At 51.9% G+C, this 12,648-nt stretch overlaps 5 protein-coding genes across 5 annotated transcripts; 1 reads left to right on the plus strand and 4 right to left on the minus strand.

Annotated features, from left to right (window-relative positions):
- Positions 1–356: 356 nt before the first annotated feature.
- Positions 357–1,171, plus strand: NCS54_00948600 (Ribonuclease T(2); the record flags this gene model as incomplete). The annotated part of the gene is made up of 2 exons (XM_053154834.1): positions 357–552; positions 600–1,171. 2 exons carry the CDS (start codon positions 357–359, stop codon positions 1,169–1,171), a joined length of 768 nt encoding a protein of 255 aa, XP_053010809.1.
- A 328-nt stretch (positions 1,172–1,499) lies between these two features.
- Positions 1,500–2,687, minus strand: NCS54_00948700 (FAD-binding-3 domain-containing protein; the record flags this gene model as incomplete). The annotated part of the gene is made up of 1 exon (XM_053154835.1): positions 1,500–2,687. The coding sequence occupies exon 1, from the start codon at positions 2,673–2,675 to the stop codon at positions 1,500–1,502; it is 1,176 nt and encodes a 391-aa protein (XP_053010810.1). The 5' UTR covers positions 2,676–2,687.
- Positions 2,688–3,665: 978 nt separating this feature from the next.
- On the minus strand, positions 3,666–5,394 carry NCS54_00948800 (Hypothetical protein; the record flags this gene model as incomplete). The annotated part of the gene is made up of 3 exons (XM_053154836.1): positions 3,666–4,558; positions 4,644–5,052; positions 5,110–5,394. 3 exons carry the CDS (start codon positions 5,392–5,394, stop codon positions 3,666–3,668), a joined length of 1,587 nt encoding a protein of 528 aa, XP_053010811.1.
- A 2,523-nt stretch (positions 5,395–7,917) lies between these two features.
- Positions 7,918–9,003, minus strand: NCS54_00948900 (Hypothetical protein; the record flags this gene model as incomplete). Its single annotated transcript, XM_053154837.1, has 3 exons — positions 7,918–8,259; positions 8,352–8,663; positions 8,728–9,003. The coding sequence occupies 3 exons, from the start codon at positions 9,001–9,003 to the stop codon at positions 7,918–7,920; spliced, it is 930 nt and encodes a 309-aa protein (XP_053010812.1).
- Positions 9,004–10,109: 1,106 nt separating this feature from the next.
- On the minus strand, positions 10,110–12,555 carry NCS54_00949000 (Zn(2)-C6 fungal-type domain-containing protein; the record flags this gene model as incomplete). The annotated part of the gene is made up of 5 exons (XM_053154838.1): positions 10,110–10,680; positions 10,738–11,591; positions 11,644–12,011; positions 12,074–12,294; positions 12,344–12,555. 5 exons carry the CDS (start codon positions 12,553–12,555, stop codon positions 10,110–10,112), a joined length of 2,226 nt encoding a protein of 741 aa, XP_053010813.1.
- Positions 12,556–12,648: the final 93 nt, after the last annotated feature.

Consider the following 12,648-nt stretch of genomic DNA (forward strand, 5'->3'; position numbering starts at 1 on the left):
CCTGTGTCGATCATGACCTGCCGTCGCGTTACCTCGTCCCCTCATTGGCTGCGGGTCCTTGGACCAAAAGTCCTGCTAATACGTTGCCATGATAGCACGTGGGGTTTGTGTAGAGTCCTTATCGGACGGCATTGGCTAGGATTCTTTGAAACACCTGCTGTTTTGGTGACTTTGCTCCGTCGGACTGGGAATATTAGATTTGGATCTTTTCCGCTTGCTAGACCGAGCGATTTACATTTGGTCCTGGATTGTTAAGGATCAAACTGGTCTATTTAGTTCCCGCGTGCCCAGTCTTGGCTTTTCCTCCCTCCTCAACGAAAGCCACATTATAGCCCCTTTCAACTCAACCGGTCACAATGGCTTATACACGACTTTTGGTCCCTCTGGCTCTTATGTCGGGCGCTTCTGCTGCCTCGAGCAAATCTTGTCCTCGTGACCTTCCTCTTTCATGCCACAACACCACTGCCGTCGCTGATACATGCTGCTTCATCCCTGCTGGTCAGCTTCTTCAGACGCAATTCTGGGATGCCAACCCAGCTGCAGGCCCATCTGGTAAGTCGCCCCGGCATTGAAAGGGTCCTGTTTCTGACGGTGTACAGACTCTTGGACAATCCACGGTCTCTGGCCCGACTACTGTGATGGCACATACCCTCAGTTCTGCGACACTAGCCGTGAATACAATGACATCAGAGGCATCGTGTCCCAGTTCCTCGACAATTCAACCCTGTCCTACATGAACAAGTACTGGGTTAGTGACAACGGTGACAACGAGTCTCTGTGGCAGCATGAGTGGGACAAGCACGGCACTTGCATCAGCACCCTGGAGCCTGATTGCTACACCGGCTACAGAACCGGTGCCGAAGCAGCAGATTACGTCAAGAGGACTGTCTCACTGTTCAAGACTCTTCCCACGTACAAGTGGCTCTCCGAGGCTGGCATTGAGCCATCCGAGTCCGAGACGTACACTGCCAGCGAGATCCAGGATGCTCTTGAGGAACAGCATGGTGCGCAAGTGACTATTGGCTGCAGCGGCAAGAACCTCAACGAGGTTTGGTATCACTTCAATGTTCAGGGATCGCTTCAGGAGGGTACCTTTGTTCCTTCGAATCCTGATGGAAGCAAGAGCAGCTGCCCTGATTCTGGCATCAAGTATCTGCCCAAGAGTTCTTAACCCAAGACTTGGTGCCAGGCATGACATTTTTGGATGTGAAATGCCGAGTCAATAGGAAACGCATATAGACAAAGAGATGAATAAACATGGTACATTAACCTATGTATTGGCAAGATAGGAGTCATAATGCCAAGACTCTTGCATAAGCGCTTACTAGCCAGCAAGTATACCTGAATTTCACTAACCTTTCTGGCTTTGTTAAATCTTGCGTTCTATCATATGGCACAGTCCCGTAGGCACATAACTGGAATGGCTGACTGCTTGGCAGATATCAGACTGAATACGTAATTCCAAGCATTCGGTAGCTGAGCTAGCTACTCGCGATAATTTATACAACAGGGCTAGTCTCCTCATCAATCTTGATGCCAAACGCACCCAAAGCACCGGTATAACTCTCATTAACAGCCTCACTCGCGTAAACCCTCATCTCCTTCTCATAAGCAGCCGTGACGCCAGGTTTGTACCCTCCAGCCTCGCGCAACAACCTTCCCAACAGCGCCGAGTCCCGCACAGCGGTATTGGCACCGATGCCTCCCGCGGGAGTCATGGAGTGGACAGCATCGCCAATGACAGTCACACGAGGCTCGTTGGGCCATTCTGGAACGCCTGAGGGAGTGGAGCAGGTGATCTTCCAGAATGCAGCTTCAGACTCGTTCATCTCGTCAAAGAGTGGCTTGAAGCGTGGGTGCCAGTCTTTGGAAATTGACTTGGCAATGTCTGCTGCCTGCTTGCCCACTATGGTGTAGTCGTCGTTAGGAGCTCGAATGACGCCTGGCTCTCCTCCCATGGTCCAACCGAACTCAACATTCGGGTCGTCCATCTCACCGGGGCGGACGTTGGTGATGATGAAGACAGCGCCATCTGAGCGTGTGCCGTCTCGCAGTCGGAATACACCCTCGCCGAGTCCCTTGAATGCAGTGGTCGGTGCCTGGCCGTGAATACCTCTGGCACCGGTGTCGTAGACCTTGAGCTTTCCACCCGAGACCTGCTTCGCGACCTTGGAGTAGATGCCTTCGCCACCGACGAGCATTGAACCTTCAATTGACTTGGTTCCGTCGGAGAAGATGGCCCGGACACCATCATCGGTCAACTCATAGCCTGTGACGTTCCTGGACCACTCGATGTGATCTTCACAGCCCTCAGCAAAAATCCTGCGCATATCTCCTCGCGCAATGCCAACAACCTTTCCACCCCGCGATGCCAGCTTCTCAGGTATGACATGCTCCGTCTGCTCACCAGTCACGGCATCAAAGGCGGAGAAGCCACTGCCTCCAGTCTTGCCGCACTTTTCCCAAAAGTGCTCCCACGTCTTGGCATCAAGGACTGACTCGATGGCGTCGAGACCCTCCGTAGAGAGACGGAGCCGGTAGCCTTGGGCGCGAAAGATAAACGACTCATCGCGCTCAAAGATGCGGAAGGGAATCTTGGACAGGCGAAGAGATTGGGCGAGAAGGAGAGATGCGAGGCCGGAGCCTGAGATGAGGATAGGCTTTGTTACCGACATGTTGATGTCTGTGAGATGGAGAAGCACAAGTCTTGGTGGAGAGTGGTGAGGTTAAATGATAAGGAGGGTTGGAATGCTCGCATCAGCCAGTGACGCCTTACCGCGCGGCTTATATCAGCAAAGAGACCTGAGAAGTCCGTTTTCCCCGCTTGAAAAGTTCCTATTATTAATCCACTCTAGCTACTTCAAGTTTGGGCTGCAGCGCCATCGACTTGGCTTTGGCCTAGGTTAGCTTTCCCGCGCGGCAACGCTTGATATCTCGGGACCGAGATAGAGGCTATTTTTTTGCTACTTCCTCTGTATCCGCAACTGCAATTGCTTCGTAATCAACGTTGGTCTGATTCAAGCTTCTTTGGCCCTGCCATTGTGTCTGAATAATATTTGAGTATATGGCTGGCGAAGAGAGCATCCAACATGTCCAGATGTAACTTGGTAAGCCAACATACCTTTATGGAGTTTTCGGCCGCGCGCCTTTACGGAGTTTTCGGATCAGCCAAATTTGGATCCTTGTTTGCTTCGTCAGCAGCACACACCCAAGGCAACTAGGTAGCGACAAACCCTATCTTGCCAAGCTTGGGTTGCAGCACTAACGCAGGGCCCGATGTGAATTCAGCCAGGGTCCAGAGCCGCTTAGTAGGTAGTTAGAAGTAGTAAAGCGATGGTCAAGCTGCTCGGCCATGCCAAGCATCACACTACTGAAAAAAGTTCAATATGTGGAGGTATAGGGTGGCTAGGAATGGATGATAAGGTCAAGGCCTGAGGACGCGAGTCGTATACCCCGTACGGGATCATCGCTGATCTCGGATTCCAGGAACGGAGCGGAATAAATCAGCTTGAATGGTCTTGGCGACTCATATAAATACATGAAATAAATCGCTAGTTTTCCAAGCTTTGCAAATTGGGTATCTAAACCAATAATGCCACTGGGTATGCCCATATTGGGCAGTCTCACAAGACCTCCTATGTCATATCTCATCTCGTCTCGCCGATTCAGACATTAGCTCCTCCGTCTCTGTTCTCCCGTGTCCTATCACCCTGCCCCGTTTCGTCTCGTCCCCCTTCACTCTGCCTACTCACCGGCCGTCGTTGCTCAGTATCGCCGAGCAGCTCATACTCGGGCTCATTCGTCGGTAGCTCGTGTGGTCCTTGGTCGATGGGTAGTTCTGCTGGTTTGTCGTTGCTGACTGCACGGTATCCTTCTTGGTGCATCTGCTCTGGGCTCATGGGGTCTTGTTGTGTGTCGGTGTTTGAGGATCTTCTTCTTCGGCGGATGACCATGAAGATGGCACCTGCTGCAGCCAAGGCGCCAAGGCTGACGCCAACACCAACACCCGCCTTGGCTCCGGTAGATAGACCACTTGATGGTTCTGATGTTTCGCCGTCGTGGCCGTGGTTCGAGTTTGATGATCCAGTTGAGCCCTCCTCCTCCTCATTGTCGTCCTCATCGTCATCGTCGGACGTTGGCGCATTTTCGTTCACGGTTGCAACCTTTTTCGCATCCGCCCACGTTCCATATTCATCCAAGTGTAGTTCCATAACATCCTTTCCCTTTCGATAAAAGATCCAGAGGTCTTCAGATTCCGGGGCGGCAACTAGTGCCATTCGAGCCGACTTGTCGCCGGCCTTGGGCCACTTCTTCTCCCCAGGATCCTTGGCAATTTCCCATCCGTCTTTCCCGTTGGTGATCTGATGAAGCTTTGAGTCTGTGCCGATGTAGAATATATTCGTCAAAGATTCTTCGTTGGATGCTAGCGCGAGGCTCACTGTCGTCATGTCGATTTCAGGGAGAATGAATGGTACGTCCTTTGACCAGTCAAAGGCGTACTTTGATGTTGCGGTTTTGTTGGTCGGGGCTGGGCTTTTGAAGCCTAGTGGGAGGGAGCCTGTGTTTCCCGAGTCAGTGTCCGTAATCACAAGATTCCTTCTTCAAGGTCCATCGCGTCGAGACCGGGAGGGAGGTCGACATACTCAGACTCCACTTGTCCTTGTTCTCCTCCTTGTATCCAGCAATGGCAAAGTTATCCCCATCGTATGGAAAGATCACCGACATGTTGGTCCCACTCATCCTCGCTGCTTCCAACGCCTTGCCCTCTGGTTCGAGTTGGGATACGGGTCCAATGTAAACCCAATCGGTATCATCGTCGTATGCCAGGACATTGACCTTTCCATCTTCATCGTGGTAGAAGACCCGGTTCCCGCCGGATTCGCCAAGCTCCACCACCGCTAGCCCTGTATCTTCGTGTATAGACGGCGCACCGGCGTCTTCGCTGACCTTGTACTCTCCACCCTCTTGTAGTTCGTAGTCGCCCGTCTTCCAGTTGCATGTCATGTCGGCGTTGACTAACGAACCGTCGCGTGCCTGAAAGAAAACTGAAGCCTAGCACATCGCTTCCCGTCAATGTCTGGGCGAGGAATAGGGAATAGAGTTACTCACGACTGTAGTTCCCATCTCATCATCATACCATCCGACTACCGCGAGCGGTGTCGCTGACTTCGGCTTGGCCTTGATTGGGAACTTGTGCATCTTGTCTGTCGGAAATACGGCCGAGCCATTGCTGTTGCAAGCGGTGTGCACAAGATCGCCAGACCCAGGATCTTGGAATGCAAAGTGAGGCGTGAGAGAATAGTCCGACCATGTCCACCAACCCGTCATTCCCATGGTCGGATTTGCGAGGAGCAGTAACGGCCCCAAGGCCGAGGCGACGATTGACCGAGCCATGTTTGGCGGATGATCTGATTCAGGGGAGGGACACGTCGAGGAGCAAAACCCGAGGCCACGGCTTGCTCAGCTTGATGGGATTTCCATCCGGGCAGCGCGTGGGGAAGATCGAAGGACGTTGGCAAACGACGCGCAAAAAAGGATCTAGTCCAAAGTATGATGTTAAGGTTAAGATTGAAAGGACCTAAGAATCAAGAAAAGCAAACGAGCTGCCGAGGGACAACAGGGTCCAATTTCGCCCTGCTGGGCAGAGCGATGCACAAAAAGCGTAACATCTTGCGCAGACAGGGCTTTGGATTTGCAGGGGTTGAAAGGTACAGCAGGCTTACTCGAGGCAAGGATTAATCCGCTAGTGCTGATTTTTTGGCTGCTTATGGCATGAGTTTGAAACGTAGACGAGCTTTGCCGAAGCAGGCTGGGGAAGTGCAAGACTTGGTGTGTCGGGCTATCGTGCCAGGCACGGCTTTTGGTCTTTGCCAAGGTTCCAAGACTCTTGGGAACGGGAGATCGGAGATTGCCAAGTCTCTACCAAGCTCGAGTTCTTGTTATTTCGACGTTCTGACCTTTCATACTGTCTCTCTGAACTGCAAGACGTGGCTCCATCTCGAATGACGGCAGCAGGGTTCAGGGGTTCATTGGCACAAGACATTCAGCCCCATGCAATTCAGCCCCCAAGCCGCTTCACCCATCTCTATCATCCATTGGCGGACAACGGCGAATAATATGCCCAATTGAGGAGGCGCTTATAATAACATGAGACCCTGGCCCCATCAATCAAGCCGATCCTCCGGCCCTACTCTTGCCCAAAGGTCCTCACTTCCGATATCCGTGATTGCGAAAGGCGGATACGTACGGTACCTGTGATTTTTGCGAGCCTTACGCCTTTTGACTGCAGGTCAGATCCTGACCGTGCGCACCCGTTCCCCGAAGTGTCAGCAATGGGAGGCGTCGTGTTTCAAATGACGCCAAGAGGAGATATTTTGCGACTTGGGTCTGTTGGCTAATATAAACAAGATTAAGTTGCCCGTTGTTTTTATGCTCGTTTAGACTTGTCGAGTCGTGTCGAGGTAAGTGTGCGAAAAAGGGTTGCTCTGAGGCAGATGGCATTCAAGGACAATGAGAAGAAGCACTGACATTTCATCGATTGTTAAATGACCCGCCTTGTCTCTACCAATACGGGAATAGTAGCGAGTGTGTTTCATGGTACTTGATTCGGGCTATACTATAATGACAGGTCAAGTCCATCCACCGTGGGAGCAGGGGGTACCGACTGCAACCGAGAAGCATTACAATACGGATATTACAGGAGTAAATAGGCAAGAAACGGGAGAATGTTCCAAGGCACGTCGCCTATCCATCACGAATCGTCATCGTCAAGCAACTCGTCGAATGAAAGCTCCATCAGGGCCGCTTCCAACCTCAGCCTTGCTACACCCCCTTCGTTCCTTCGCGCGCACCAACTCGAGCTCTTCAGCGCTCAAACTCTCCTTTTCAAGCGGCCCCTCGTCCTTTTTCTTCTTCCTCACAAAGAGCCAATGCCGTCTTGGTCCATGTTTTGAGTTAACAAAGACCCATCACAAACCGACGAAATTCATCCAACGTTGGCACGTGAGTGGGATCGATCAACTTATCACTCAGAAATGGTGCCGCCGATACAAAGTTGATGGCTAGCTGCGGCCATAGCAGTGTCTCTCCCATGGTCCAAGAACCTGGTGGTTGTCGAAATTCGATTGTGCGGCTGTTTGGGTGGTCCTTTGTCATGACGCTGAAGTTCCATCGGTTGGATTTCTGAGGTGAGATAAGAATTACCAGCTTCCCGTAACCCTTTTGCGCGTCATTGAAGCATGTTTCATAAAGCATATCGAGGCCTCAAGTGTTAGTTCTGTCAGCCGGATAGGACTGAGTGGTAACGTGTCTATGCCACCTTCAGGGCTGGACAAAGAACGAGAGAGAGCGCTCCCGAGTTTTGATACCCCTCTCTCAACACCCTATCTCGTCGCGTTGCTGGTTTTTGATCTACCTAGCGTTTTTTATCCGCTCCAGTTATCGGATGAAACACGAAAACCACGAGCAGCTCAGCTCAGTCTGCATGCAGTAGTAGCCTAATCACGCGGAACGCCATCACTTTCACTTTGCATGGGCATTGCTCCATTCATGCGGACTTCTACTAGCCAGGAACGAACGAGGGACAAGTCACGGCCTTGGCTGCTTAGAGTTGAACCCGCTTCTTGGCATTGATAGAACATAAGAAGTTGAAAGAGGTAGATTGCAAAGTTTTAAATGAGGCACATTTCTCTGCTCGCATCAAAGGCATGCTTCCCCTCCAGCCTGTTTCTACACCCCACCTACCCAGGCGGATATAAGTATGTTCAACACTCATCATCACACATCGTCCTGGGATAGTTCATCTGAGAAGAATGGATTAATTTCGTAAGTCCGAAAGGCCGTCAAGTGTATGTAAACAGGCTTCCTTCCGCCCACATTCCCCACATTCCACCCTCCAATGTCCACTCTGACCTCTGATCAATGATTTGCGGGCAGTTCAGCCGGGTTTTGGTTATTCGGTAACTCGTAAACTGGCGTCTGTGAGGACATTTCTGGTTTATAACCATCGGGTGACTGAGGGTACGGTGGAGCTTGGGCGGACGCAGGAGCTCCCTCGGTCTGCCGTTTTCTCCGTCTCCAGAGGAAGAATGCTACAAGCGCAATCGCAAGAACACCAAGTACTGCTCCAATGACGATACCCGCGATGGCACCGCCTGAAAGGCTACTGTTGCCAGAGCCGCCAGGATCTGTGTCTGGTTGGCCCGTTTGATTGCCGGACTCTCCTGTTGTCGTTGCTGAATCGGCAGTTGACTCGGGAGCCTGTGAATGGTTAGCGATCGATAGCTAAGAGGGGAAGTTTGGCTTGCGTTCGAAAAGACGGTGCTATACGCCGCGTCATCGACGTTGCTCACGCTCGTCATGAGCCACCGTTGCCTCCTTTGGTACCCATCAAGGTTCGGGCTCATGTACACTGGGCCGCTTGGGATGACGTCGAGGTGATATTTACTACCGTTGTGTACGTTGATGAAGCGGTACGTGTCATTCTTCCCCCATAGTGCCACATCCCATTGTTGTCCGTCGCTACCGTCGCTGTTTCGTAGACAAGCGCGTGTGCGCCTGTTCTCGACCGACTCGCCTGGGCGGTAGCAGACGGCGAACTGCTTTTGTGTCGTGGTTTCGGAACATCGGAGAGCGTATCGACCCGGTATCTTGCCTATCGGTTGCTGGGTGCACTGGGTTAGCAAAAGCAGCCGAGCAGCCGAGCATCGGGCTGGGTGATGAACTCACAAATTGCCAGTATGTCTTCCTCTTGGCCACAGGAAACACCCTGAAATCTCCATCCTCCCAAGTCTGCAGCATCGACTTGAAGTCTCCCTCGTAATCGTCAACATTCTCCTCGGTCATATGATACCAGACATTTGGATCGATGTCGGTCGCAGGTTCGAGCTTCGCCATGTTTGTGAGAATGAAGAGGGCAAAAAGGAAAGATGGAACAAACAAGGTGGAGCAAGAAGACAACAAGGCAATGGATTGTAAATGGGATAAGACGTCAGAGGTAATCATCCTGTCAGACGCTAGGAGCATCGGTTGCTTAGTGGCGGCGAAGATCGACGGCGGTTGCACCATTCACAGCGCGGAGGATTGAGCTTTGGTAACTAGGCAGGGGGCGAGATGGGCTCAGCGTTGCAGGTCATTGATCTGGCCTTCTCATTTGTTGGAGGGTGGGATTAATGTGAGGGTCCTTTTCACATGTGGCACTCATTGGCTCATCGGCACGGCTCGAATGTGTTGATCATGGAGCGCTGACCTGACTCAGGAAACCCACAATTCATCTGGGGGATATAAAAGGCGCCTTTTCCTGTCGCGTTTCTCGCAGCGATTTCTTTGACGTTATGTGCCCTGCACCTTTCTGCGCGTTCAGCTGGTGAAATGCCTTCGGGCATAGCCAGGCCGTAGAGATCGATTCGATCAAGCGTCTCGCGGCCCATGGCGCTTCGCTCGTCCCATGTATCCTCATATATCATGAGCGCCAACTTCTTGAGCTGCTTCATGCTTTTCCCGCTGTTGGATCGTGTGTCGTACATTTGGTTCGTTTGACAGGCTCTGGGTTCAGCCAGGCTTCCCGGGCTTCCCAGACTGAGCAACAGAGTGTGCCGTTGTGGGAGGGGGCCTCTTCAGTGACCATCCAGCATCTGATCTTGACTGGAGGCTTCCCTCCTGTCGATGCAGGCCGTGATGGTGGTGATAGTGCCGTGTGTGGAGGAGAGTCGTCCATAACTGCCGATGGATAATTATTGACGAATCGAGTTGTGTCAATGCCACTCCTAAACCTGGAAATTGAGGATGCTTGGAGGTTTGAAGGATGGACAAAACTTGACAGAATGCCCCTATTTGAGATAGATATAGAGAATAGTCAAATACCACCTAAGGGCCTGTTGTGTACACCGCTACACAGTCAGGGTGGCAGTGCCGGCATGATGCGTATTTGGTTCGAATGGCTGGGCTGTGCTGCCTAGAGTAGGATTCTCCTGTAGCCGAGGGCCAAGTCTCAGGGCGCCGATAACCAATTACGACTCAGAATTGGATCATCCTTCGGTTTCAGCTTTCCATTATTAGGATAAAGTCACGTTAATTCATTGATACCCATGTATTCAGTCTCGAACTCAACCTTAGCCAACTAACTCCAAGTCATGAATAAAACTCGCACTGTCCTCTTCTCTACTTGTGCTATCCATTGAGGTCGCCAGCTGTGTAAAGAATTCAGACTCCAACTCGAGAAAGTTAGACATCTGGTGGAACAGAGGCTCCTTTTGGAAATCTAATAGCATGGTGTCCTCGCCATGCTCTGACATGTCATTGGTAAACAAGGGCATGTGTACCGAATAATCTCCACTGTCGTCGGTCGGGGCTTGGTCACCAGAGTAATGCGGCCAGGGACAGTTGCTTGTGGTTTGATATTGAACGGGTCGTCGCCTGAGCGAAGGCTCCTGTTCCTCAACGTTGGGCGATTCGGAATCCGTTCTTGGCGTCATATTCTCCGGTCTCAAAGAAATCTTTGACTTGCCGACGGCTGCTTTGAGGTTGCCCAGGACTGCCTCGCTGGCAGAGTATCTTTCACCCAGACGCTCAAGGAAGCGCATACAGGTGCGAAGTCCGGCCGCGCTCTGATCATAGAGACGCCGCGAGGGTGACTTGAGATTTAACAAAAGGATTGAGGCGGCTGGAAGGACGCATGTGATTCTGGCCAAGAGTGTGAGTTTGGGATGACACGTATTTCAAAGAGCAGCCGAAACGTACCCCTGGGTTGACATATAGCTGATTAACCCTTTCTTCAAAACAACATCCGCCAGTACAGAGACTTTGTATACGGCTGTTTGGACCTTGTTGTAGCTCTTTTGAGTCTTTGGCCCCCTAACACTACCTGGTGCAGGAGCAACAAGACTCTGAGAAATTTCGGGAAGATGGAGGGTTGAGATCACCGTGTAGTAAGTCATGATCATTAATAACCTGCCAACGGTGAGACCCCTAGAGGCATCATATTCCAGTTCTCGTGAACATGGGGTGGCAGAGTCGCTGCAGTAAGCCCTATGCCAAGCCTCCAGCCGAAGATCAAGCATCTCTGTATGGTTCCTGGGGGGCGGCTGGTGAGGGGATTCGTCTTCTGACATGGTCTGGTTGATACAGACGCATAACTCGGCCATTCGTATGGAGAGTGTTGCACGATCAAGCGCGCTGCGGGTTAGAGAGTCGCCCTTGGATTTGCGCTGTGGGAAGTCGTCTGCAGTCAGCATTGGGACTAGGGATCGTATTCGTGGCTGGAGCCTCAAGCCCATTGAGACGAGGGCGTCCCGGATGTATGCGCTCCACCAAAGCCTCTTGTAGAATCCTTGGCCTGGCTGCGAGGCAAGAGCCTTTTCTTGGACGCCAAATTGCTGGGCATGATGCACATGGGCCCCGATCCAATACGCGGCGGCCTTGCAGTCATCTGGGTCCTCGTACCAGAACGACATGAGCAACAAAGCATGGAGAACCTCGACAGAGGAAGTGTCGACATCAAAGTCATAGAGCAGCCGAGCCCTCCGATAGAATGAGCGGCGTACCTCACGGTGTGACGGAAAATGTAGGCATTGGAGCATATCGCTGTCCACGAACTAGCCTCCATTATTAGCTTTGTTCAGATGAAAAATTCTGGGGGAAACTTACGGCGCTGCCAGCAAATAAAATGGCTTGGAATAACAAGATACCTATCGTCTTCTGGTATGGCTCTTCTGGAGCGTGCTCAACAGACACATCAATGTGGCCCAAAATTTCGGATCGATCGAGCGAGGGCATGTAAGGGGCCACAAACTCAAAGCAAGCGTCAACCAGAGCCTGCCGTAATTTTCCTTCTGGAAGCCAGAAGGCCCCCTCAGCCGCAAGATAGTTAAGAGCAGACTGCGAAGTATCTGGGTCGATTGGTTTAATAAATGCAGGAAGCTTCCAGGGCATAGGGTCAAGGTCTGGGACCATGGCCAAGGACCCAATTTGTGGTGTTTCGGGAGGGAGATCTTCTATTATGTCTGGACTCAAGCCTGGCTTCCTCGTTAGTTTATTTCCCTTGGCTAAAGAGATTAATAAGTCAACTCAGACGAACTATTATCTTCTTGACTGCTATCGGCTTGCAGTTGGGGAGGGGCTCGGGCTTCTGAATCTCCGTTCGTGGGTCTCAAGAGGGTGACTGTTTCAAAGGCAAGGTTGTCGTCCGCTGGGGAGTGCACAATATGACCTGGCGAGACAGTGCGGTCTTGGGTGTTTGACACGTCGACTGTGGTGGTGTTGATGCTCCCAGAGATGGTGGAGGGAACCACGGTGCTCCTGTGTTGTGGTTTAGATACGACATACAAGAGGGCAACGTAGGTCTAACCTGCGCCTGCGAGTGTTTGCGACCTTGCAGTGAACGTCATCAAGCTCGCAGTTGGTGCACCGCGAACCTCGCTTGTTGAGATCACAGCGGACCTTGCGACCGCGACAGTACTGGCATGCTATCGGCGCCCTCAACCGGGCGCGCCGGGGGGCTGCCGCCGGGCTGAGAGGAAATGTCGCCGGGGCCATGATTCGGAACGTAGTTTGAGCCATTTCGGGCGCCGTAGTTTATACAACTCCCTGGAAGAAACACTGCAGGAAGTTGAATTGCTGCTCAAGAGAACCTTTCTTGTGATACTGACAATA

Source organism: Fusarium falciforme, chromosome 7 (genome assembly GCF_026873545.1).
Source record: "Fusarium falciforme chromosome 7, complete sequence".
Lineage (NCBI taxonomy): Eukaryota > Fungi > Ascomycota > Sordariomycetes > Hypocreales > Nectriaceae > Fusarium > Fusarium falciforme.